At 45.2% G+C, this 23,825-nt stretch overlaps 1 protein-coding gene across 5 annotated transcripts in view; it reads right to left on the bottom strand.

Annotated features, from left to right (window-relative positions):
- LOC117601836 (LIM/homeobox protein Lhx9-like) overlaps positions 1 to 23,543 on the bottom strand; it is a 33,732-nt gene extending 10,189 nt beyond the window's left edge. The window contains exons 1-3 of one of the 5 annotated variants that reach the window (XM_034319054.2): positions 22,587 to 23,543; positions 12,602 to 12,914; positions 11,992 to 12,397 (exon numbers count right to left, since the gene is read on the bottom strand). In XM_034319054.2, coding sequence (XP_034174945.1) covers positions 11,992 to 12,397; positions 12,602 to 12,914; positions 22,587 to 22,634 — 767 coding nt within the window. In that variant the 5' untranslated portion in view covers positions 22,635 to 23,543. Of the gene's footprint in view, positions 1 to 11,991; positions 12,398 to 12,601; positions 12,915 to 13,022; positions 17,470 to 22,586 lie in introns of those variants that run through there. The other 4 variants (XM_034319055.2, XM_034319056.2, XM_034319057.2 and 1 more) reach the window with 4 other exon arrangements.
- Positions 23,544 to 23,825: the final 282 nt, after the last annotated feature.

The following is a 23,825-nucleotide window of genomic DNA, read 5'->3' as shown; positions in this document are numbered from 1 at the left end:
CACAGAGCTTGATTTTGAACCCGTATAACATAGGGTGGTGCTGGTATCAGACATGTTAATATTTGAACTTCCGTTCACCATATATTCCATTCAACTAAGTGTTTCTACAATGTTAAACCCTTTCTTAGAGCGAAGTACGTAGGAATATAATTTTTCAACGTCTCTGGTCACGGAAGACCGATCTAACGTATCGCTTTATTAAAACCAGCAGCCGGAAGCGCCGGTGAGGTCCGCTGAATGATCGCGCAATCTCGTAACACAGCTCGCTCACTCGCCTCGGCTCGCTGCATTTTCTCGTCGATTTTCTCGTCTGCTCGCTGGTCAGCGTCCGCGCGTTTCTTTCCTTCCCTTATTTCTTTCTTTCTCTTTTTTTTTCTTCATTTTATGAATAATGTAGCTACCGGCGGATACGCTCGCTCTTCGCGGAGGACACCGGTGCGCGTGGGACGGTGCCGGCAGCGTTACCATTAATCTAGATCACGGCATTACATTATCGTTCGCCTTCCACGGTGGCGTTCCCTGTCCGCTGGACAGGCCAATCCGATTTTCTCCGCGTTACTGTCATTCCCAGCTTTGTCGCTTCGCGCCTTTCTCCCGGCTTTGCCATCCCGGGAAATTGTCAGCCATATCGGTATCCATTTTAGCGATATCCACGGTTCGCTTTCTTATTTATTTTTCAAATATCTCGACAAAATTCTGGAACGTCATCGCGGAAACGTGTATCCGTTTATTAACGCACAGGTTAATAAGAATCCTTGAATCTTTTTAGAGGAGCAAACAGCGGTCGGAAGTTCCCTCGAGCAGCTGGACTGAACGAATGATTTCGCATCCAGTCGATGATGGATGCTTGAACGTTAATCAAAGCTCGCTCGAGGCTATTGGTTCGCTCGAAAATTCAAACCGTGCGGCTCGAGACTAATATTTCCTAAAGGGAATAAAACCGGGGACATAAATTTGCCGTTGTGCACGTATACGGACGTGTCTGGCCATTTTCAGCCGAGTATCAATTCGTAATCCGCTCTTGTTCCACTTGTACCCTACGAACGTGACGTTCGGACGATTCGTTAGGCCGCGAAACGACAATCTGGATGAACAAATTTTCCATCGACGGTCGCTAGTACTGGTCGAAGCGACGATATTGCAATTATACCTCTACCTAACACGGCACACTTGCGATTATATGGACTGTGAGATATATACTATGTATATACATTACGTAACATGACTGGCTGGTTAAAGTTTTCTCAACGATTGTTTGCTGCACCGGTGTTGGTGCTCGATTAACATTTAAAAAGCATTTTATCAGAACATCAAGCGTGACTTTTTCCTTTGGATAGACTTCGGTTGAGACACCCTGCTAATAGGCGACACTTGTTTCGATTCTTAAAATTGGTGTTAATAAGGAGAAAAAGACAGGATAAGGATAATCTTGGAATAAAGTTTCAAACGTAAAACATAAACCTTAAATTTCATATGACAGGAAACGTGTTAAAATTGAAAAGAAAAGATTGTCTTCGGACAAAATTCACCTGATCTAAAACGAGAAGAAAAATAATAAGACGACCTTCGGAACGTGCTACTCTTAAAAGCAATCTCGCAGCAGAGACTGGTTATCTTGGTTGAAATCAAAGTTTAATCGAACCGCCGCATCACGTCCTGTTCAAGATTCGCTCCCGAAGAATTTCAATCTGTACGTTTTCCAACGAGCGACTGACCACCAGCCTCTGACCATCGACCATAAAATCCTTCCCCACGATGTAATAATCACGGAATCGCCTCGCGAGCCACGGCTATGCCTATCTAGCCGAACCGTCTAATCTGAATATTGATCTACGAAGAAGAAGTAGAAAACGGGAAAGAGAAGCGGCCAAGGAAATATAAACTCGACGGGAAGACACACTGCGTCCTGTGATATGTGGGGTATCTAGCCAGAGGGTACGTAGCTCATCTCCGCCGACGCAATAAATATGGACGATTACAATGTTGCATGCTTGTTAGGGTGTATAGCCGCTTCGGGACATGCAGGGACACTTCAAATTTACGATTAAGCCTTGTGTGTTTATAATACTAAAGGTATTTATTAATTGAGAGAATAGTGTATCGTTCTGATTAGTACGTGAAAACAGAGAATTAATGTCGTTTTCAATAAGGACCAGTATCAGGGGAGAGAATATTTGCTGTTGAAAGCTGGAAGATCGTTCTAAGCTTAGAAATCATTTCTCACACCTACTGAAATATACTTAGAACCAACTAAAATTGAGATAATATGACAGGGATGATTGAAAAATTACAGCATCCCTTAGAAATCACCATTGAAACCCGTCCAAATTTCCTCATACCTCATTAGAATCGATTGAACAATTAAATTATTGTCGCAATGGGATTGAGTAAAAATGTCGAGTTAGAATACTCAACCGATTGCAGCAAGTACGTGTAGAAATGTATGGAGCCAACGAGCGGCCCGACAATCTAACCATTCATCAGACCAGGACCAAGGAGGTCCGCGATCCGTGGAACAGGAAGGAGAAGGCGAAAGGGTTGCGGAGGGCCGAGGATCGCAGTAACCCGATACTTTTGCAGGGATGGTTTATGTGGTGACACTCGCGATTCCGTGGTAGACACACGACTCGCAGCGACCTTGCGGGCCCTGCAAGATAGACCCCCTGCCGAGCTACGCCGAATCCTCTTACCGAGTAACGATGAGCAACGGCCGGGACACTCGTAAAAACCCCATACGAATACCCGGACAGGCGTATGGAGAACGGGGTTTATATGCGCGAACGTGTCGCTGGCATGCGTACGAATTAAAGTCCATGGAATTTTGATCTTAACCTGGAACGAGTTCTTCCAACCAATCGAAGTACATTCTGAAATTACCCTGACACTGGTCCACGGGATGACATTATGTTTTTCTTTAACGGATTTCAAGAAATTTAACTTTCTTTGTGTCGTAAGAAAAGATTCTTAAAATTACTGCTTGATTATTTAATTTTTCAAGCGTTGCTTTAAATTCAAACCTACTCCACAATCAAAATACGAATAAATTTCCTGAGTGACTGTATGTCCACTTCAATTAATTACCTTCTCAATCACCGAACATTGTCCAACGCGATAAAAGGGATAAAAGGACACGATCGAACGATGTACTCGATCCTGCATACAAATTCGAACGCGACAAACAGAATTATCGTTATCGCGGTCGGTGCCTTGTGCGAAGAATTATCAGGAATTAATACCAGCCGGCAACGACGGTTGAGCAAGAAAAGAAAAAAGATTGAGGTGACGGTAGTTGTAACACGAAGAGTGGAGTGACTCCTAGCGGGGCGCCGTTGCCAGCGAATCTGATAATAGTGAGAAGGTTTATCGCCTCAGCGAGAAGCTATCATTCGTGTTCTCGCTGCGTTCGGTCGCGTCCTGCGGCTGATACATGAAGTGTCCTGCGCGCAGGTGTCGCAGGACAAATACGGCTGGTCGTGCTCTATCTCACGCAGGATCTACAACATCGTGATATCGCGGAGATCTCTTTTTTAAGATCCACCGAACGTATGATTTATTTACATCGCTCGCGTATTTGTTTTCTTCGACTTGCCGACAGGATTGATAACTCTTTGAAGAAAATTTGGTTAATTTTCCTTTAAAAGATTGATCAAATTGCAAAAGAAAAAGAAGAGACACCTCAAACGGATCGACTTATCCTATCATCGATCCTCTCCAAATTCCCTAACCGACAAGTAGTCGAAAATCGTTCACGCGACACTTCCTTTTACCAGAAAAAAGCTCTCGTTTAACGAGCCTTAAAGCTGATAAACCCGACAGAGAAGCAGCTGCTATTACGTCGATGGAATGTGGTGGTCCCCGAGGGGTATCTTGAAAATCGCCCCTTAAAGCACGCCGACCGACGTCCGTTTCTTCTTCATAGCCTCTCTAATCAGCCCTCCCCTTGTCCCTCCCGGCGTCGGACAGAGGTTGATTAGACTCGTAGCAGAGATAACTGAACGTCCATCGAAGATCCTCTCTTATCTGGCCTCGCATCTACTCCGCGTACCCCGGAATTTCGACGAGTTCCCGGGGAACAGCCGAGTCAGGGACATAAATATGATAGAGTCATGACCTGGACCCGGTATCCACGCACGGTAGACGACACACGGAGCCGCTGGTGTCTCGCACCGGGTAACATAATACGCGAGAGCACAGGCCTCTCCTCGCACTTCTCGGACATGCATCATCGGTAGCCATCCCGATGTCGCAGTATTTTCTCGGTCCCTTTCTTAGATCGTAACACGGTTGAGGCACCGAGTTATGTCCCCCGGTTCGTTATCCTTGCCAGTTCACCACTCGCGTCCTGATTAAACCACGGACGGTGGGTCGCTAAAATAGCGATTAAAATGAAAAATGAAACGATGGAACTAGCTTCTATTAGATGCGATTTACTGTTAACTGTTTATTTTCAAAAAGAAATTGCCATTGCTCTGTTAACCCGCTGACAACTTCAACTCGAAACTCGTAAAACGAAGGAACAAAAGTAAAAATCAATTGAAAAGTGATCAAAAAGCATGGGACACGATCTGAGGAGCAGGTTGCATCTATTTTCGTGAGAATCTTTCGTACGGACCGGTCGTGGTCTCGTGCTCGTCCTTTTTCGAGCAAGGATTCTCGCGCGTACGACGCGAGCAGGGGGTTCCAGAAGGGCCGAGAGTCTGCGCGGCGCATCTTAATTATGAGGGCTAAATTATGAGCGAGCTCCCGGCGCTGAAATATTTGTGTGTTCGCCGGTCGAGGGTTATGGCTCAATTACCACTCGCTATTTCCTTTGCGAGCCGTTGATTTAAGGCGACCACTTCCTGCGCCCGAAACACCGACTCCGTCCTTCGCGAGAAACTCGTTCGATTCACGGGAACTTTTTAAACGAGACACCGTCACCAGCGTTTGATCTCGCTCGATCTTTGAGAAATTCGACCCTCTTTTTCCAACAATTTTAAATCATTCGCGACGATTTTCCGCTTCCTGTAGCTTTAACAGTTGATTGACTTGCTCTTTAAAGAAAACTCAATGAAAATGGGCTATTTTCAAATTTGAACCAAAAAATTGACATAACAAAGGATGCGATACAAGCCTTTACTTTAAACATTTCGTTATCTTGAAAGATTACATTGTCATTTTTCGTGACAACTTTACGCTTTTTATTTTCGAACGATGGTTACCGGTCCGGTAACGAGCCCCGAAGGAGGACCAGCTCTTCTCGCGAGTTTATCATCGACGAATTGAGACGTTAAGCGGGAGATCGTAATCGAAACTTAATGCGATCAGATAGCGGCTAATTGCAGTCAGACCACTTCGGTAGTCGCATCGAGAGGAAATCGTAAAACTTGAGCGCACGGTGTCGAGCTACACGCACTCTCCTCCTAGTATCGTAATCTAAGCTCTGCGATCTTGTCTTTGGCTGGCCGTCGCGCGAACGGAAAATTTTACGGTCTTCGAGAGATTTTCATTTCCTTAAAGAGGATGCTGTGCACCTCGGGGATTCCAACGAGGATCGTGGTGAAAAATATATGTTGCTAACGCTTCTAGTAATCTTACTAAACTTGCTCTCCGGATTAACTTAACTGCAAATTGCAATAAATATAAGTATCCTCGATGTACTCGCTATTGGGTCTAATATTGTTTACGACAAAAAATTCAATTCTCATGTTTTTGAAAGAAAAGATTAAAGGATAATTAATAAAATCGTCGCGTTCTAATTGAGGAACCAACAGGCTTTTAAAGGTGTAGCCATCGAAATTATGGGGTTTGCAGAATTCTGAGACGATCGGAATCCCGAGAGGGTAAAATGAAATCCAAGAGGTGACATTAAGTCGTTAGACTTGTGGAAGTCGCCGGATGCTCCGGCGAACCGGTTCAAACGAACATCGCCATTTCTACAACGAATAAGTGAATTTTATGCACTCATACATCTTCAATCGGGAAAATATAAACACATTCCGTTTCGTGTTGATTAATTTTCAGATGTTAAACGTTGATTTACTAGCGGCATAAAGAGTCGATCACAAATGTAATGCTCTTACACGATGCATTACTGCACATTTTATTTAAATATCTATCATTCGTTCAATGGAATTAGAAAACGTCCAGTTGATGACTTTTGCAATTTTATATTCCTTATTATATTTGACAATACACTTAATAATTTCATTTCTCATAGGATCGTGACAGTGACTGTCAAAGTGTTAATCCATTCTTTAGGAATTATTTTTCAATCCACAAGACAGATTCATACGAAACCACGTATGAAGTTCATATGCAAAGGCTCGACGATAAATTATGCGTGTCCAGCGTCCCACGTGGCGAGTTTACTCGATAAATACCGAGTTCTTGGGCCTCGAAAAGCATCCAAGGTAAGAGAGAGACGAAAGACCAGGTTCCAGCAATGATTTCGACTACCAATAGCGAAAATAAACCTGTAGGAACATACGTTCCGGCAAATCCGATCCGACGTACCCTTCGGTACTCGGAAAACGCTGGTAAATTTAACGACCCCTCTTTCGTCAACCCTCGTATCACGCTTGAAAACACGCAGACGCGTCTCCGGATATAAGACGACTTCAATGCCAACTTAGACATTTCTATTTATCACATTTCTAGCGAGCTCTAATACCTGAAGACACTTCGAAGTTACCTATACCTTTCTCGATATTTTACCTCAAACACCGCATACATTTGCTTTGAAAGAATCTCTTCGGAAGAGACTCGTTTCAATTCTGAAGCTTAACAGGTCAAATGGTCGGCGCCCACGTAACGAATTCGCAACGAAATTGCCCGGCGTGGGCACGAAATTCCAAACGGCCCCCGAAGCGAGACGGGTCCCGAATTAATTACCATCCGGCATTGAACTTGTCCGGGTGTTCTCGCGTGTGCGAGCTCAGTGGCGCCCCCGTGGAAGCATCGGCGGATGCTCAGCCGAGCTCGGATCTTGTTGCGGGTAGTTCATTAGTCGCATTAGAGCAATTTATCAGCGATCAGGGGTCTGGACACGCTTCGATTGCCGACACCGTTCATATTAACAACGAATGGAAGGCCGAACAACGCGTCCGACTTAGAAACAACCAGCGATCCTTCAACTGGGAGTAAAAAAGGAACGGAACAATCCAGGAAGCTCTTACGTGCAACGATCTCTTTACGCGCAAGCAACTTTTACAACGGAGCCACCGGTCCGGGCCGAACTAGCACGCAAGCTGACCGTCCATTTTCGACGTTGCATACGTTCCCATTTACCTGGAAAGTGGGCTCATTAGGACCCTCTCCTCCTGGTTGACACTGCGTTTGCAAATGAATACCGGAGCACCTGTGCCGACTTAAGTCGCCGTTGCTTCCCCCTACCCCATCCTCTTTTCGCTAATTACATCCTGTTCGATGTCAAAATATCAAGATCCACCGAGGGGACAGATAAGTGGAGCCCTCTTTGTTTCTTCTTTTGCCGAGACCGCCATCAAGGGACGAACGCTGATAAAGGAAGATAACGGGGAAAGCGAGACTGTGTCCCTGTAGATGGGACCGATTCCGTTCGATCTGCTCTCAACTGCTACGATTCTGATACGATGGGAGAAAGTATATCCGAGGAGGAGGTGGGATGCTGCGAGTATACGAGTTGATAAAATGAACAGTGTAAATATTAGGACAGTAGTTACTTAATGAGATTACAGAGAGAATCTGCATATGTCCATTTAAAATCATGAAAATTCAAAGGAATTCAGCCATCGCATCTACGATAACTCTACTAGAGCCCTCAGCCTCTATTACCATCTCTATTACCACTGGATATTCCCAATTTCTCTGAGCCAGCTAACGTGTTAACCGAAAGCACACCTTTTCGCAACCAGACATCTCCAGCCATCATCATCAATTGCCCAGGACAGGCATTGATCGCTTTGGTAATTCGATACAAGAGATACTGGACGCATGAACGGGTCGTCCAGTTGAATCAGTCGGGCGAAGTGCAGGCGTTAGAAGAAGCAAACTTTCCATCCAGCTTCGTCGCTGCTGGAAATAATTCCTTCGGAACGAGTGGCGGGAGTTACGAAAGGGTGTCACGCGAACGCAGGCTGTCTAATAACCAGCGGCGACAACAGCAACAACAGGAGATCGCGCATGCGAAGCAAAGAGATAAGGGTTTTCTGGGCCTGAACCAGTGTCGTGACGGGATGTCTGCGTTATTCCGTCTTGCCCGTCACTCTTGTATGACGAGGAGAACGACTGTACAGAGACCGGTACCGGTTCGACAAGGGAACCATGCGACTCGCGTGCAAGGGCTGCTCGACGTGTGAACACGAGCTCCGCCACGCCTTCTGCTTCGACACTGCGCCACGTCGCGTAGTTTCCAACAGACGAAACGTCGCGGTTGCGATCTTGAGGAATGCCGTGACGCTTAGTTCTGGGTTGAAGTTCGCGTTCTATGCTCTTTTTGCTGAACGATAGCTCTGAAAGCTTCGCGGCTCAGGTGAATCCCCTTGGAGCTTTTCACCGACGTCAAAGAGCGAAAATAGAAGAAGAGAAAATTCCACCCTTCCGCCTCTGTTTCAAAAGAGCTTCGTGTAATCGTGGAGCGCGGCATTTGCATCTCGGGCACGAAACGACGAAATCATCGTGAACCGAGCGCTCGCAAAAGCTTGTGGGGGGCTCGTCTTACACAATCGCATCAACGGGAAATCTAGGCTCTCAAATTTCAAGGTTTAATTTACAGGTACCGGGCGAGTAAATCACGGGAATCGCGTAAGCGCATCGCACCAGCGACAAATTTATTCCTTTTCCTAGTTGGATATCGCGTAACGCCGACACACTATCCGCCGTGAACAAAGTTCCTGGTTGAACGACAATAGAAAACACGGGTCACTTTGTAGGGAGACACAAATTTCATTCTTGGGTAATTCAAAACGGTTTCTTAGTTCGATGGTTTCTCTCCGACACCCTGAACAGTATTAAGAGAATTAAGAAAAAGAATTTCTTTTAACGTTCTTTCAATCCCACTTTCCATAGTTTCATGTAGAAATCTCTGTCGCGAATTCTAATCTTGTCGCAGTCGAGAGGGTGTCTTGACTGGCGCGTCCATGTTCGCGCGATAAAACCAGCCCCTTATCCCGAGGGATCTCGAGCGTGGCCTACGAGATCGGCTGACGCGATTTTCGAGGCATACCATCGCGTCCGAGGGCGAGTTGAAAACCGCGCGGACCAGAAAGAAAGAGTGCAAAAAGAACAAAAGAGGCCTCTGTTTGCCATCCAGCTACCGAAATCGTAAGAGTTAAATCGTCGGCTGGCAAGTTAAATATCTAAGCTACCAGAGAAATTGAAACGAGAACGATCTACAGAAGCGAGGTCAGAGGTTAAAGAGTAGGAAAATGAAAAAGAAGAAGAAGAATAGAGAGAAGCAAGTGCAGGGGGAGAAACATCCGGGGATGACGCCGCGCCGGTCTACCATCGAATGACGTCCGTAGCTCTCTGCAACGTGTATATCGTCCGTCGCTCGTGAAATGTAGATCGACGGTGATTTACTTATCAAGAATCGACGCTTCGCCGGAGGTAAATGGTCGAGTCGTGACCATTAGTCCACGGACTGGCCAGTCCCGTACGTAGCAAGTAGCCGTGTGTGCGAATCGACCGGCGGGGGAGTACGCTAATATCCGCGCCGTGTGAGGCCTTCCATGACCCAACACGATGTTCCCCTGTCCCTCTGCCGACCACCATCCAGATATTCCCTGGCGAAGCTTTAAATTATTTCGCTCCACCGATCGGCTACAGACGATCGCAGGGACGAGCGATCGCGATGACTAGAGGAGGCTTGATAGTTTCATTCCCGTGCTGAGTCGGTGCTGGATGATTTATGGGATTCGCTCGATCACCGAGTTGGATAGTGTTGTTCAGATCGAATGTATGCTTTTCTCATCTTTCTTTTTAAAGCGTTGAATCGATAACGAATGAACGACGGTAGCTTAATACTCGGGCATCCTTCAAATTTTTATTATACTCTGACAATAAAAACTGGTAAGGTACCTATAATCTAAAGTCCGTTTGTCGCCGACTCTCCGGCTACTTCTTATCGAAATACCTATTAGAGAAAATTCGGAAGTTTCGCTGCAAGAATGAAAAACTTGAAGAGCCCGTAGCTAAGTCCTTGCAAATTTCAACTGAAAGTACCGAGAACTCCCTGCGTCAGGGAGCTCTCCATCATAATTCAGCCTGTTTCTCAACGAAGTGTAAACACGTCGCGGAAGTTTCGTTCGAAAGCGCGCACTGGCTCGCCAGCTATTTTCATTCTAAAGGATTACGTCTTGGTAGACTGTTGAACGCGATGCCAGCGGAATTATTGCCTGTTCGTTTGGGATTAAAGTCTAAACCGGGCGCGAAATATGGCAAGACAGGTGATTTCCGCGTACCGGAGCCTGCGCGGAGGGCGCGATTGTTTCTAGGAATGGAAATCACTAGCCGTGGACGAGACGTGAGAGAATTCTTCAAGTTTCGCCTAAAGGTAAACCGAGGTGTCAACTTAGAGTTTCCTTAACGGAAGGTAAAAATCATGTTCAATCTACCATCGGAAAATGCATCGATGCACGTGCATCTATGGTTGAACTTCGCATTTGGTAAAAAAAAAGGGAGAATCCCAAAAATGATACGTCTGCTTGCAGACTAAAAACTTGGAATCAAATTGTTGCATAACTCATTACGGTTACTTGATCGCCCATAACCGCGGGGAAAGTTGATTAATCGAGGAATCGGTGATGTAGAAATCTGGGGAAAGGTCTGACAGAGGATGATGATCGCTCCAGTAAACGTTTTCCTCCTTGTTATGATCGATGAGAATGTTGATTATGCACCAAGAAAGATATAATAGTTGCGTTTAACATTGTTGACCGGTTAGGCATCTCGATTTTATAATACCTCGTTAAAGGAACAAAAGAGATTCATCGGCAAACATTGGAGATTTCAAATTTTATTTATTATTCATTTAGTCCGTTCAGTTTATCCACTTTTCAGATATCATTTTATTTGATACAACGTGATCTTTTGAGGAAAGTCTGAATGACTTACATAAATGGACCCATATCGCATTGTTTTCCACGCGTCAAGCCATTGTGTCAACGATAATTTTTTGTTATTCCACGCGCGATTCGTTTGTCGAGTCTCGATTAGCAGTTAATTTATTGTCAATCGCGTGGAAACGTCGTTAAAACGGACCCTTATCGTCGTGGCCGAACAGGCTGCTCGAGGTCTCGACATAGTTGCACGAAATGGTTTCAGACGACGAGCAAGCCTCTCCGAATGGCCGCTGGAATTACAGAAATTGCTGCTTCGCGCTTGACTTGTCGTCCTGACGAGCCAGACTATTCTCGGACCAACTTGTTACCAGTTGACCCCGTTACTCGAATTGTTATTCAGATTCTGCGACACGTTGCAACAAGGATAAAACATTTGGTAAGCGAAGAATAATGTCCTTCGATAAAGGAAATTTTCGAGAAATAATTATGTTAACGTTGAAACGACGTTAATAAAGTTGCGAGAAGAATTTGATATTGAAAATCATCAAGGTTGTACGGATATAGTTATTCCGAGTTAACGATATAAAGTTCAACCACAAACCACGGATATCCTCGGCAAGCATTGCCGATAAACGCCAGAGACACTTTACTTTGCGGTTTTGTTTAATTGCTTTAGCGTGGAGCATTATCAGCTGGCGTTATGAAGATTCATATAAATGCAATTATTAAACATTTTCCTGTTGTACAAAAAATTAGTATCTATATTACCCAGAATAAAGATTATAACAAAACTGTACCACTCTGTGTACAGTGTCACAGCGCTACAACCCCTCACATCCCACCCTCTGAATCTTGAAATTAACTCAATATCTAATTTTTTAAAGAAAAATCAAATTGACAATTTGTTGCTTAAATAACAACCCTAATGGTCGATGGTTAATCAGCGTAAGAAATATTGCAATCCACTCACCGATAGTAGTCCTTCTTGCAGTAAATATTTCCGTCCCTGCTGAAGCAAGTCACTTCACCGTCTAAACCCTGACGACAGTGGGAGCACTGAAGACACGCCGCATGCCACCTCCTGTCCACAGCTTGCAGGTAAAACCTGTCGGATATCCGGAGGCCACATCCGGCGCACACCACTCCAGGAACATCCTCGGACTGTGCCGGAGGGGTGGGTGGTGGTTCCAGTTTAGGAATGGCGTGCAAGTGTTCCGTGGTTTGTTGTTCTTGCGAATGAGTCTGCGGATGCAGGTGGGAGTGATGATGGTGATGATGGTGATGGTGATGGTGGGTCGTTTGCGGCGGCATGCTCAGGTCGCTTGGGTTCTCGAAATTGCTGTTGTTGTTGTTGTTGTTCCTGTACTCATGTCCACCTGGTTGACATTTAAACGATTGATCGAATGACTGGATGAACAATTTCTGTTTGAAGGATAGTGAAGGGATGATAATGGCGAAAGTATCGAAAGGAACAATTAAGAGTTTATAGGAAATTATTTTTGAAGAGATAGAGAAAGTTTCGAAAGTTTGGACCAGCCGGTTTATGGTGTGTCTTGTTAGCAAAGTGGAAAGCAACCAACCTCCAGGAGAATCGTAGTCCCTGGAGTCGTAGGGGGTGGTGGGTCCGTCGTAGCAGTTGTTGTTAGTGCCACAGTGGGTCTGGTGCAGGGGCGTATGATGGGGCCCGTGATGGTGGGCGGCAGGAGGACTACACGGTAAGGTGGTGGGTCGTGCAGCGTCACCCATAGACGCGGGGAGGCAGGGACTTAGGTCCCTCGCCTGGTCCACTGCTCCGGGCCCCCCCGCGCTGCCGGGCCCCCCTTGACGCCCCACAGCCAAGCCGCTGCCACGATCCTGCGAGCTGGCCGGCTGCTGGAACAAACATTCAATCGACTGCTTCAGAAATTTTTCTCTGCCGGATACCCTAATCACACTTTCATTACCTTGACTTTCAATGACCAACTCTAAACGAGAACAATAGTTAGATTGGGACCTACTTACTTTAAAATGAGTGGATGATGTATGTAACGTAGAACTGAAAGTACTTCTCCTGATCTTGTAATCACACAGAACACCCTTATATTAAGAACCGAGTATCAGGCTACTCGTTACACACAACTATCATTGGTTGTAATCATGATATCTAAGCGCCAGTATGTCAATTCCTTCGATCAAACCATGGACACGTTATAGGGGGAAAAAACAGAGTAAAGAACGCGATTAATTTGTTGGAACAAAATCCTCGCACCTTCGCCCCATAGCCACGAGAAGATGAAAAAGTCGGATCACGAGAAACCAACGACCAAAGTGAATCACGCGGTGAAAGTAATCAAGGAGTATCCAATTAAAGGATCGAGTAGAGACAAAAGCCGTCTAAAAACGTCGCGTCAACGGACACCATAGGCTATCCGCTGAAAACCTGTAATCCCGAACGATCGAGGTGAAGAAAAAAGGCAGCTCGGTAAAAGTAACCGACGACAGGCTCGAACCGAACAAGGAGAAGACACTTTCCACGGCAGTCCACGAGGAGAGACTGTAAAGGACATCGTCGGAAGACGTAGCCGCGCGAGGATACCTCCTAGTCCGTCACAGGCAACCGGAATAGGCGAAATAGGACAACAACCTAACAGGCACGAAGACCAAGACGAAGACGAAGACGGGGACGGTATCCAAAGTGACAGCGGATTACGGCTCGGTTGACATCGGCAAAGGGCAAGAGGGCTGGCTAGAGGAAAGGAGAAAGATAAAAGAGTGGCATGCTGACGGCAGTAGCCGCTCGCCTCTGATGGATGTCGTAAGGCGGTGTGCGCATGCGCGCCACCCTATAAGGTGCCCGGAGCCGACCAATCCGAGTCGCCGCCGTGTTTCAACTGTCAACGCGGTTGCGGCGTACCGCGGTGTGCTGGAGACATAAATTACGTGGCGAGCTGCCCTGGTCCTTTCCTTCTTCTCCCTCTTTCCGCCTCCCTTTTTTCCACTAACCTTCTTTCTCTTTCTTCGCTACGATATATACCTCTTTTCTTCCTCTTCGTCGTCTTCTTCCTCCTCTTCTTCTTCTTCTTCTTTACTTACAACCCTTTCTTCTTCACTCCCTTCACTCCCTTCTCTCTCTCTCGTGAAAAACCAATGCTGTACTTTACGGCACCAGATACCGGTATTTACTGCGCCTTAGCCGAAGCGGCACGTTTGCGATCGGCCCCAAAGGACGGTAAACTTTCTGTTGCCCGATTGTCGTAAATATCGTTCGACGGTGATGTTACTGCTGACGAATTTAAACTTGAATTCCATCGTACAACCCGGAATTAATTGTTCCTGCGTTGCGTCGTGTTGTGCTTTGGGCAGCCATCATTTTGTACACCCCTGATGTCACAAACTTCTCAGATGTAACATGACTTAACCAGATTTTACTGCATTCGATACGAACCGATTCGAATCAATCCCGATTCGAATCATTTCTCAGATGTCTGTAATTTGAACGGCCCGACCCGAATCCTAACTCAGGAACCCATAATTTCGAGAATTCGAACCACCGCAACCCGATGTAATTTGATCCCAGCCGAACTGAAACTAAGGTACCCGTAATTTCGGTAATCCAACACGACATGACGCGACCCGAACCCGAACCTGCCCCAAACTGGACTCGAAACCAAACCCGACCCAAATCCGACCCAATCTGATCCGAGTCTACCCTAAGGTAGTTGTAACTTCAGGAACCCTTGCGCTTCTGATTGGAATGAAATTTTTGGACGATGCAATTTGAAATAAATTTTATTCGTCACAGAAAAATGTCCCTAGCATGTGAACCATCTTTTCCCTAGTATTAAGTACATACATTCGCTTAAGCAATTCATCGATAACGCGTAATGCAGTGGCAAGCTGTTCTCCACCGTGTGAAACAGAAAAAGAACTTATCGATACAACGATCTTCGCATTAAATTCGCATTTCGGTTGCGACACAAATACCAACTCTCTGACCATCTAGTGTGCGTTTTTTTTTTTTTTTATTTATTCCATCGACATCGTTCGATTCATTCAGCGATAATGATGCGCGCGAGCCGCGTAAAAGAGATCGATATCACAGTAAACGTGGCGGTTGTCGAGTTCTTTAGCGCGAGGGAAAACTAATAGAAATTGCAAAGAATCTCTCTTGTTTGTTTGCTACGATGGATTTTCACTGTTACGCGAACGATCGGCCGTTGTCTGTTATGTAATAAACCGGGTCGTTGAAAAGAATCCTAAGAACGCGCGTTTCGTCGTGTGTCGACGGTGCTCCTGGCGTGCAACCTATCGGGAAACCGTGGCTCGTTTCCTTCGAAGATCATTGATTAAGCTTCGATTGGAACTTTGATTGGGCGACTTTCTTGCCGCTCGTATCTAGCTGAGACACCCCGCGGTGGTGAACTCGATTCAACGTACGAACGTGTGATTTTTGAACGAGCTGACTCAATCCGGCTAATTGGTGTACAGGTGAATTAATATCGTGAACAACGACGATCTCGTTCGGTTTTATTTGGTGTTAAACGTTAATATTATATTAATGCTTATTCGGATATGCAGATATTTCCTGAGGCCATTATTTTAAATACCATTTCATCGAATTTACTTTCCAACGTTTAAAATCTTGGGATTACATAAATTTTCAAGTAATTACGTATAATAACAGGGATTCGAGCGCCCTTAATTTAAAGATTTGCGGGTTCGCTGTAGCCCCAGAATCTGGAGAAGGGTTAATTATGCAAAGTGGAAAACTTTAATGGAAAAATAAAACATCCGTATTCTGATTAATCTTCGCTACGGTGGTCAACGTGTTAAATACTTAACACAAGCTTTAAACCTATCTTTTGTTAAAGAATTCCAATTACCATTATGAAAATCATCACAACAGACGGTTTTTATCTATTTACCCGTACGATTCTCGTTCAGAATTTACTTTAAGATGCATCATGCGCTCGCGTTCTAAAAGAAAGGGTGGCAAAAACGTTCGTGAGAAACGCTCGTTCCGATGGAAAAATGGAGGCACAATTTCCATTCGTGACTCGAAGAAATATCTCTTGTTCGCATTCGCGGCTGGAGTTTCTTCTTTCGTTGATGCTCGATACGGGAGGGAAAGGTTGGGAAATCTCATTGAACGACGTCGAAAAAAAAAACGAGAAGCGAAGAAGAAACGGCGACCATGGAACAAACTCGAGGAACATCTTCGCTAGCCACAATGGAGTGTTAAGAAATGCACCTTGCCGTTGGAAAAAACTTACATTGTTCCAGTGATTCACGGCGGTTAATAATGACATTAGGCTGAGAAGAATAAATGAAAATACGGTTCACTTTCTGCACGATGGATCGACGAGCCCTTATCTTTTAACCGGTGAACGGTTAAAGGGTCAAGAAATTAACCTTCAGAGGGCGGACCATGGAGAGAGCCGGAATTTTCCCTGAGAAACTATTCTTCTCTTTATTTCCAGGAACAAGAAGAGCAACGTACAGCATCCCAATCAAAGGAGAAGGAGCGTTCATTTCCAGAATTTTTCCGCGGTTTCGTAAGCGTGGCCTGACGATCGATACGGGTATCCCATAAATTTCCCACGAAACCCCGATCGATCTTCAACGAGTCGAGCCGCGGTAGAGATCCTTATCCATCTCGAGAGTGGACCTGCCAGGGGGCCGGTGCTCGGACTGCAAAACCGACTTTCACCGCGGCGAACTTGCACAAGACTCCGCCTTTTTCATTTTCGCGAAACGCGAGGTAAATAACGAGCGCGGAATCCGCCTGTCGCGCGGGATGCCAGCACGAAAACTCGTAGAATGCCGTCAGAAATGTCGCTCGACGGCCGGTCTAGCCGATTGTACCACCCGTCAACGCTCGAAACTCTTGCGAGATATCGAACATCGAATTCCACTATCTCCTTCTATCGTTCACCCTACGTGTTTCTCTCTCCCTTTTTCTTTCTTTCATTCATTTGTCTTCTTTATTTTCGTCGCGTGGACGCGTTGCGGCGAGCGATAACCGCGTGATTCGCGCCGCGACTTTGGGACTCTGATAAGCAATCGGTGATTCATCATTGCGGCGGTTGTTGATTAGAAAATTCGTGTACAGAGCTGATGACTGGAGCTGTCGTGTCGAGATAGGACCATTTTTAACACGTTCGCAACTGATCGTGAGCGTGTGTGCATTAGGGTGAAATGAAATGTAAAGGCGGAGTTCTTTTTTATTTATGACTTCTATAGGAATGGACGACAAGTTGTCTTTTATAATGATATTTAAGAGGCTGAACCACCTTAATCAGTTCAGAAATATTACATTTTTTGTGAATTTATTTGAGAAAAATTTTGAAAATAAATCAATGAAAAACCAGTCACACAATTTTGATCTTTTCATTCCACCCTCGGGCTCTCGCGAAAAGAACACATCCATATAAATGTTGAACTTTCCGCAAACTTCTTTTTACCGTAAATAACCATATATTTCTATCGTCTTCGGAACGGTTGCATTAAAAAAAAAAAAAAAAAAAAAAAGAGCAGGAAATTCGCGGAGATCGAGCGTCCACGAGTCTCGGATCCTAATAAACACGCGCGTCCCATGCTGACCGCGTATCAGCTTCCCTTGGCCAGCCATGATAGTGATAACAATAAACAGCCTCGTCCACTCGGCTGCAGCCTGTGGTTTTCTCTCTTAAAACGCGTGGGCGACGCTTAACACCGCAGAGAACCGATAAACTTGCTCGCTATCTGCACTTCTCCGCGACGACCGGCTACTACCAACCGGCTCGACAAAATATTGGAACCTCGGCTACTTCAGTGCTACTGTGCCACCTCGATTATTTGGCGACGATCCGATAGAAAAAAAGAAATGTAAAAATATCATTGAAAAAGTACTGTCGAGATTTTCTTTGCAAAGAAACTTTGAAATATATTATCATAAGTGAGAAAATTGTTTGATATTTTTAAATTTGCATTTTTATTAGTCGATGATCGTTACAATTATACGTAACACTCCAATCGTTACGAATAACAATTTTCGTGTACCTAGTGCAATTTTGCATGTCATCGAAGCCCACACACGTGCTGCTAATTCGATGAATCGGCAAGATTTCAAGGAAAATTGCAAATTTTTCTGATTGATACCTCGCAAACAAGTCTGATGAAAAAAATCGGTGGAATCGAGGCGAAATTGACGTATTTCTTGGCTATGGAAACGAATACATGGTTGTCCTTGCTGCACATCCGGTGCATTATTGCATAATCATCAAAGGATCGAGCTGCAGCGAAGGGAAGCGATTCGATTGCTTTGAAACGAGAAGAAGATAACTGATAATTGGAAAAAAATGACGAATTTCTTGAATCTTGACTTCCGGGCAATTGGAAGAAAATAATCTTAGCTGCCTTGAGATTTTTCTTATCGTTCCTCACGATGAACCCGTCTTTTTTCTCCATAAAACGCTTCAAATTGAATAACTTTGAGGTAATGACGTCGCATCGTGTTCTGATATAATATCATTGCTACGTTTTATTTTTTAACGACGTATCACATCTTGAAATAAGAGTATGATTCCTTTTCTTCAACCGTAAGACCAGCAAGACCGTAAGGCAGCGTGAACGAAACGCGATTATTCTATTTTTAGTGATTCACAAATTTCGGAGTTGGGATATCTACGGAATGTTATAAACTATAAACGTGAAATTTGATTACAAATTTGAAAATATTTCCTTCTTATAATTCTCACTGCGGACAAACTCCAAAACAGTTTTCCCCAAAATCTAAATAAAAATGCAAAACCTTTGATCTTTTACAAAATTAAAATAAAAATTCATCTTAATTACACAGTTCAAGGTAGCGTGTATTGCTCCAAATTTATTTCTAAAGATCAGCAGTTTGAAGAAAATGGAGGATGATAAAACGAAACGTTTCAAAGGAAAATGCTGAGCATCTCCCTGTAATGAATCAGTGTAGAGGCACATGGAAAGCGGCAGCCACGAGAAAATAATTATTCGAACGCTAAAAAGCGAGGCGATGCAGAGACACAGATCAGTCGCATGCCGGGCAGGCCAAGAATCGCGACCTGACCCCGAGATATTGGTTTCCCTCCTTCGACGGCCACTTTGCGTTCCGCGAAAATTCAGATCTCTGCCAGCGTTGCGATTCCGTCGCAATTAATCGTGTCCGAAACGCGTTGGACCCGCTGAAAGAATGAATAAACGTCTCAGGGTGTCGCAACCGAAGGATATTTTCAATATTCCCTACCCAAGAAAAGATAAAACGGAGCAGCGAATATTTTAATATCCAAAACTCAATTTTCTTTTTTAATTTTTCATGAAACTGAGCTTTCTGTTGCACCTTGTGCGCTTCACAAATAATCGCGGTAACCTTGAATGACGGTGACTGTACCAACTATGACCCAGACCGTCGGCTCGGAATATGAACAGTCGAAGGTTAAAATATGGACAGTTTTCCATGAAGAAAGTATCGCGGTGCAATAAATAATACAAAGAGCGAGGCGGTCAGTCGCGTATTAAACATTCGGGCCGCGATGACCGCCGCGACGGCGGATATATCTTGGCAGGGCCTGCTAATAAATAACGCTCTGCACAAACGGACCACTATCACGGACAGACACGTTCGTGCCACGACGCCCTTATCTCATCGAAGTTACAATAATCACACTCTTCGGACGACCGAGTCCTCGGCTCCACGCTGACGCACGCGTCCGCACCGCGCCGTGTGTATGGAAAAAGATTGAAAAGCGTCGTGAGACTAAACGACGCCGTATCGTGCCGTGACGTCGGTAATCGAACGTGATTGAATAGTCAACAGATTCGAGTAGCTTGCTGTGTTATGGTTCGAGCGAAACGTCAAGCTGTCAAACGGAGTAGTCGGAATGATGGTTCGAGTTGATTATACTAAATGACAGAAGAGAGAATTAGAGTAATCAGAGAAAAGTTTCAGTAAATTGAATTCCTGTGGAGAAGGATGGAAGGAATTTAAGTAGATTGTGCTGGTGATAGGAGAAAATTGAATAGTAGATTATAAGAGCAGACTTCGCATGGTGATTCGAGAAGAATTTGAAGTTCAATTTTATGAAGTTTTAACTAGCTAACTAGAAGCTAAATATTTTTTTTAAATTCCTACAACTGTCATAAGTGAATCGTGTCATTATCAAGCTCTCTAAAGATAAGAGATTAAAGAAACGTCTGAAAAATCTTGCTACTCGCAATTCACCCAAAACTATCTTGAGAGATTGTTATTTATTTTCGTTTGGCAGTGTGCAGACACCGTCGCGAGATGAATTATTCGCGCCCAAAGGCGGTGACGGCGGGAAAAATTAGTTGCGCAAGGAAATCGGTGCCGTGCCGGTTCCGTTCGGATGACACGCTCGAAAAAGCCGCGAAATATCATTCTAGTCGGGTACGTACCGTTTCACGCGATAATATAATCGCGCCAGCACCGAACAGCAGAGATTACAGAACGCACGGCGCCTCTGGACTTTACACGACAGCTTTTAATCGGCCACCATTGCCTCGGTAAACAAAATATTTACGTCGTGATTTTTCACGAAAATTGTATGGACAGCCTGAATCCCTTGCCATAGGATTTTTCTAGCAACCGTGTCCGTCAGAGCTAACTATCCGCTGCTGCAATGTTAAGATAAATAGGGAAAGTTGAAATATGCATACTTTGTATTTAACGAACCTTGACCGTGCAAATTGTAATTAGAACTGAACTTATAATTCAACTGTATCACAAATACGATCCAGCAATATTGCATCACGACCTCGATATTATAAATCAGATAATTACTTTTAAGAAATATTTAAAAATTGATACTTTCACATGTTTCAAGAGATATTAATAACCGAAATGATCGAATATGATCGCTTGAATTACTTAATTACATAGAATTAAGTACAGGTTACATTTTTTAGTATCCAATATCACTGATCATTTAAATATTTATAATATCACCGTATCGAGAATAAATTTGTTTCTCATAAAATGCTAATTGATATTGAAATAATCGATTCTTCATTGGAAGAAAAGAAAATGATGACGGTCGTTGAAATTCTGGTTTAAAAATTCAACAGGGCGGGTTCAATTTCATACGAGATCGCGTGAAAAGCAGCCTTGAAACGGAGCACCGTGCGTTTGCATGTAGCCGTAGTTAATGCATCGGTTCAATTAGCAGCCGACGCGGTGACACGGAACAATCAATTACGTTTGTTTACAAGGTGTACCCGTTAACGGCGCGACCATTGAACGGTCGTTTAAAACGAAATTAACATTCCTCGAAGATGAACGCCGCGCTCGGTGATCGTACATTGCTCGACGACGCTCGAAACGCTCGCGGAATGGAAACGAACGTAGCCACTGAAAATCGCGAAAGCACGTTCCATCGTTTCATTCTACAAGATATCTCCTTGAGGAAGTAACAGCTTCACTATTGTTAATTCTGATAAATTCTCTGTATTTTTGTTTATAAATCGCGTCTTTGTTTTCTCTTTTAAGCATCACTGCCACGGCTTTTTATTTACGGAGTAGATAATAATTTTAATAGGTATCTGAGCATGGCGGACAGTATGAATTTTAATTTTTATTCTTGCTTTTAACTTTAACTGGACTCATTTTGAATCAACATAAGAATCGTCGCGACGGGGAGCAATGCAAGAAACGATTGAAAATACACTCTCCGGGGGTGAAACGAACCCTCGCGTGTCGCCGTCCATTACACCATAAATAACAATATTCAAAAGTTTACCAACTTCACAGCAATTCATCAAATCGTACACCCCGTTCGCACGCAGCCTGTCATCAACAAGCCCTTTTTCTATCGCCCCGCGGTTCGCGATCGAGGAACTCGTTTCAATCGTGCCGGCGAGAATATATCAGCCGGGCGTTACGACGCTGATAAGAGTCGCAGTCGTAGAGACCGGTCGCGGCTAGCAATATCCCAATTAAAGTATCACGAGCAATAAAATAATCGTATAATCTAATCGGAATTTGTTTCCGTTAACAGTTATAATCCGACTACGCGTCGAAATTAATTTTCAATTTGAAATGTAGTCCATTGATAAATTCAGATCTACCTCGTGAAATATTACTCGAGGATCCCTTACATTGTCGTCAGAGATGTCGATAAGGTCATTCAAGTGACCCTATCCTTCGTTACCTTGAGGCATTCTAAGAAAGAAGAAGTCTACTCCAAACGAAAGTGTCTCATCGTGAGAATACAAAGGAGCAAAGAGATCAAAGTGTTCGGCAAGGATCGCAACGTATCGCGTGGAGGAACCCTTACGTCAGAAACGTCGATAACTCTAATTGTAAGAATGAAGGCAGCGGAGACGGTCGAAATGACCCCGCCTTTCGTTACTTTGCGACATTCTGAAAAAGAAGCCCCCTTGAAATGGAAGAGTGTCAGGTGGCGAGAGTAGAGACGCGGAGAAGATGAAAGGGGTCGGGCAAGGATCATCATCCACGGATCATCGAGGACATCACAAAGGGACGTAGGGCTGTTGGACGGTTCGTCGTGGGTACACGGCCAATGAGCAAAGAACAGAGAACAGAGGGATGACACTCACCCAGTGCATGCCGGTAGTAGGAGGGGCGCGCTCCTCATACACTCCCATCAGGGTGGCTGCTGTCGCGGGGTAGTTCCCGCCGAGGGTGCGCGACGCCGAAGCTGCTTGGGGGGGAGTCCCGGGGGATCCGCTTGCCGATAACGCGGAGATGGCGTCCGCTGCGCAGGTTCTCTTCTTCTGCCTCCTCTTCTTCCTGCTCCACCACTAAGCGGCTCGCTCGACCCTCTCTCGCAGTCTCCTCGACCCGACAACTTTTCCGCACTCAACAACGTCACTAGCAACTCCCTTTCCCGTCTACCTTTTTTCCCTCGGTCTACTCTGCCGCGAGGATACCGGTAATAGCGATCGTTGTCCGGCACCAGGGTGACCGGCGCCCTCGCGGGCACATTACGCTAAAAGAAAAAAAAAAAAAGAAACAGCCACTCCAAAGGCTCCAAGTTACTTCCTCCCTGCGTGGAACGGTACCGAAACCCCTGTCAATGTCACGCTGCTCCGAAACAAAGTACACCCCTCACTGCACAATCACTGACAGAACGGACAGGGTTCATCGAAATGGATCGGGCACAGTCCGGGATACAGAATCCGGTCGCGAAATTCCTGGTCCCATCGTCGGAGCCGGTTGGAACTGCTATCACCATGCACTCTAAGGTAGTCGGACGATCGGAACAAGCAACACCCGGCTAGTCCGCGCACCTGCACTCAAATAGCACTGTTGAGGTGTCTGTCCTTGGAGTAGCGACAGAACACGAGGATCGATCTCAGTTCGTACCGCTTCGTAAAGAACGACCGGACGCGCATCAGGCCCGTTTCATGGCGCATGTGCCCCGTGTGACGGAGAACTCGACGAGACCCGATCCGACCCGACGCTAGAAAACGAGGTACGCGCGACCACGGTGCGCCACAGTAAATACAGACCCGTCTGTCGAGCCGAAGCCGCGATGCGGAGTGAGGGAACCGGCACAGCTGCAACTGGTTCCAACCAGAGACAGCGCCGCGTCGCGGTGGAACCGTGAAAACCTGGCGTCACAAGGTGGGGCGGACACGATTCCTCGTAGGACGGCCCACCGACACCCCCTCCTAGTTCCACCGAAGAACAACAGGCACCGCCCATGTACAGAACCCAAAGCTGTCTCTCCTTCTCTGGCTCGTGTAATCTGTCTCGCCGTGCCTTGTCTGGATACCGTGACTACTTGCGTGCTCCACGCTGCTGCTCCAAGGAACCCGTCTGCACCAGCGAAC

This window comes from Osmia lignaria, chromosome 13 (genome assembly GCF_051020975.1).
Source record: "Osmia lignaria lignaria isolate PbOS001 chromosome 13, iyOsmLign1, whole genome shotgun sequence".
Taxonomy (NCBI): domain Eukaryota; kingdom Metazoa; phylum Arthropoda; class Insecta; order Hymenoptera; family Megachilidae; genus Osmia; species Osmia lignaria.
This window is presented reverse-complemented; position numbering and strand designations above follow the sequence as displayed.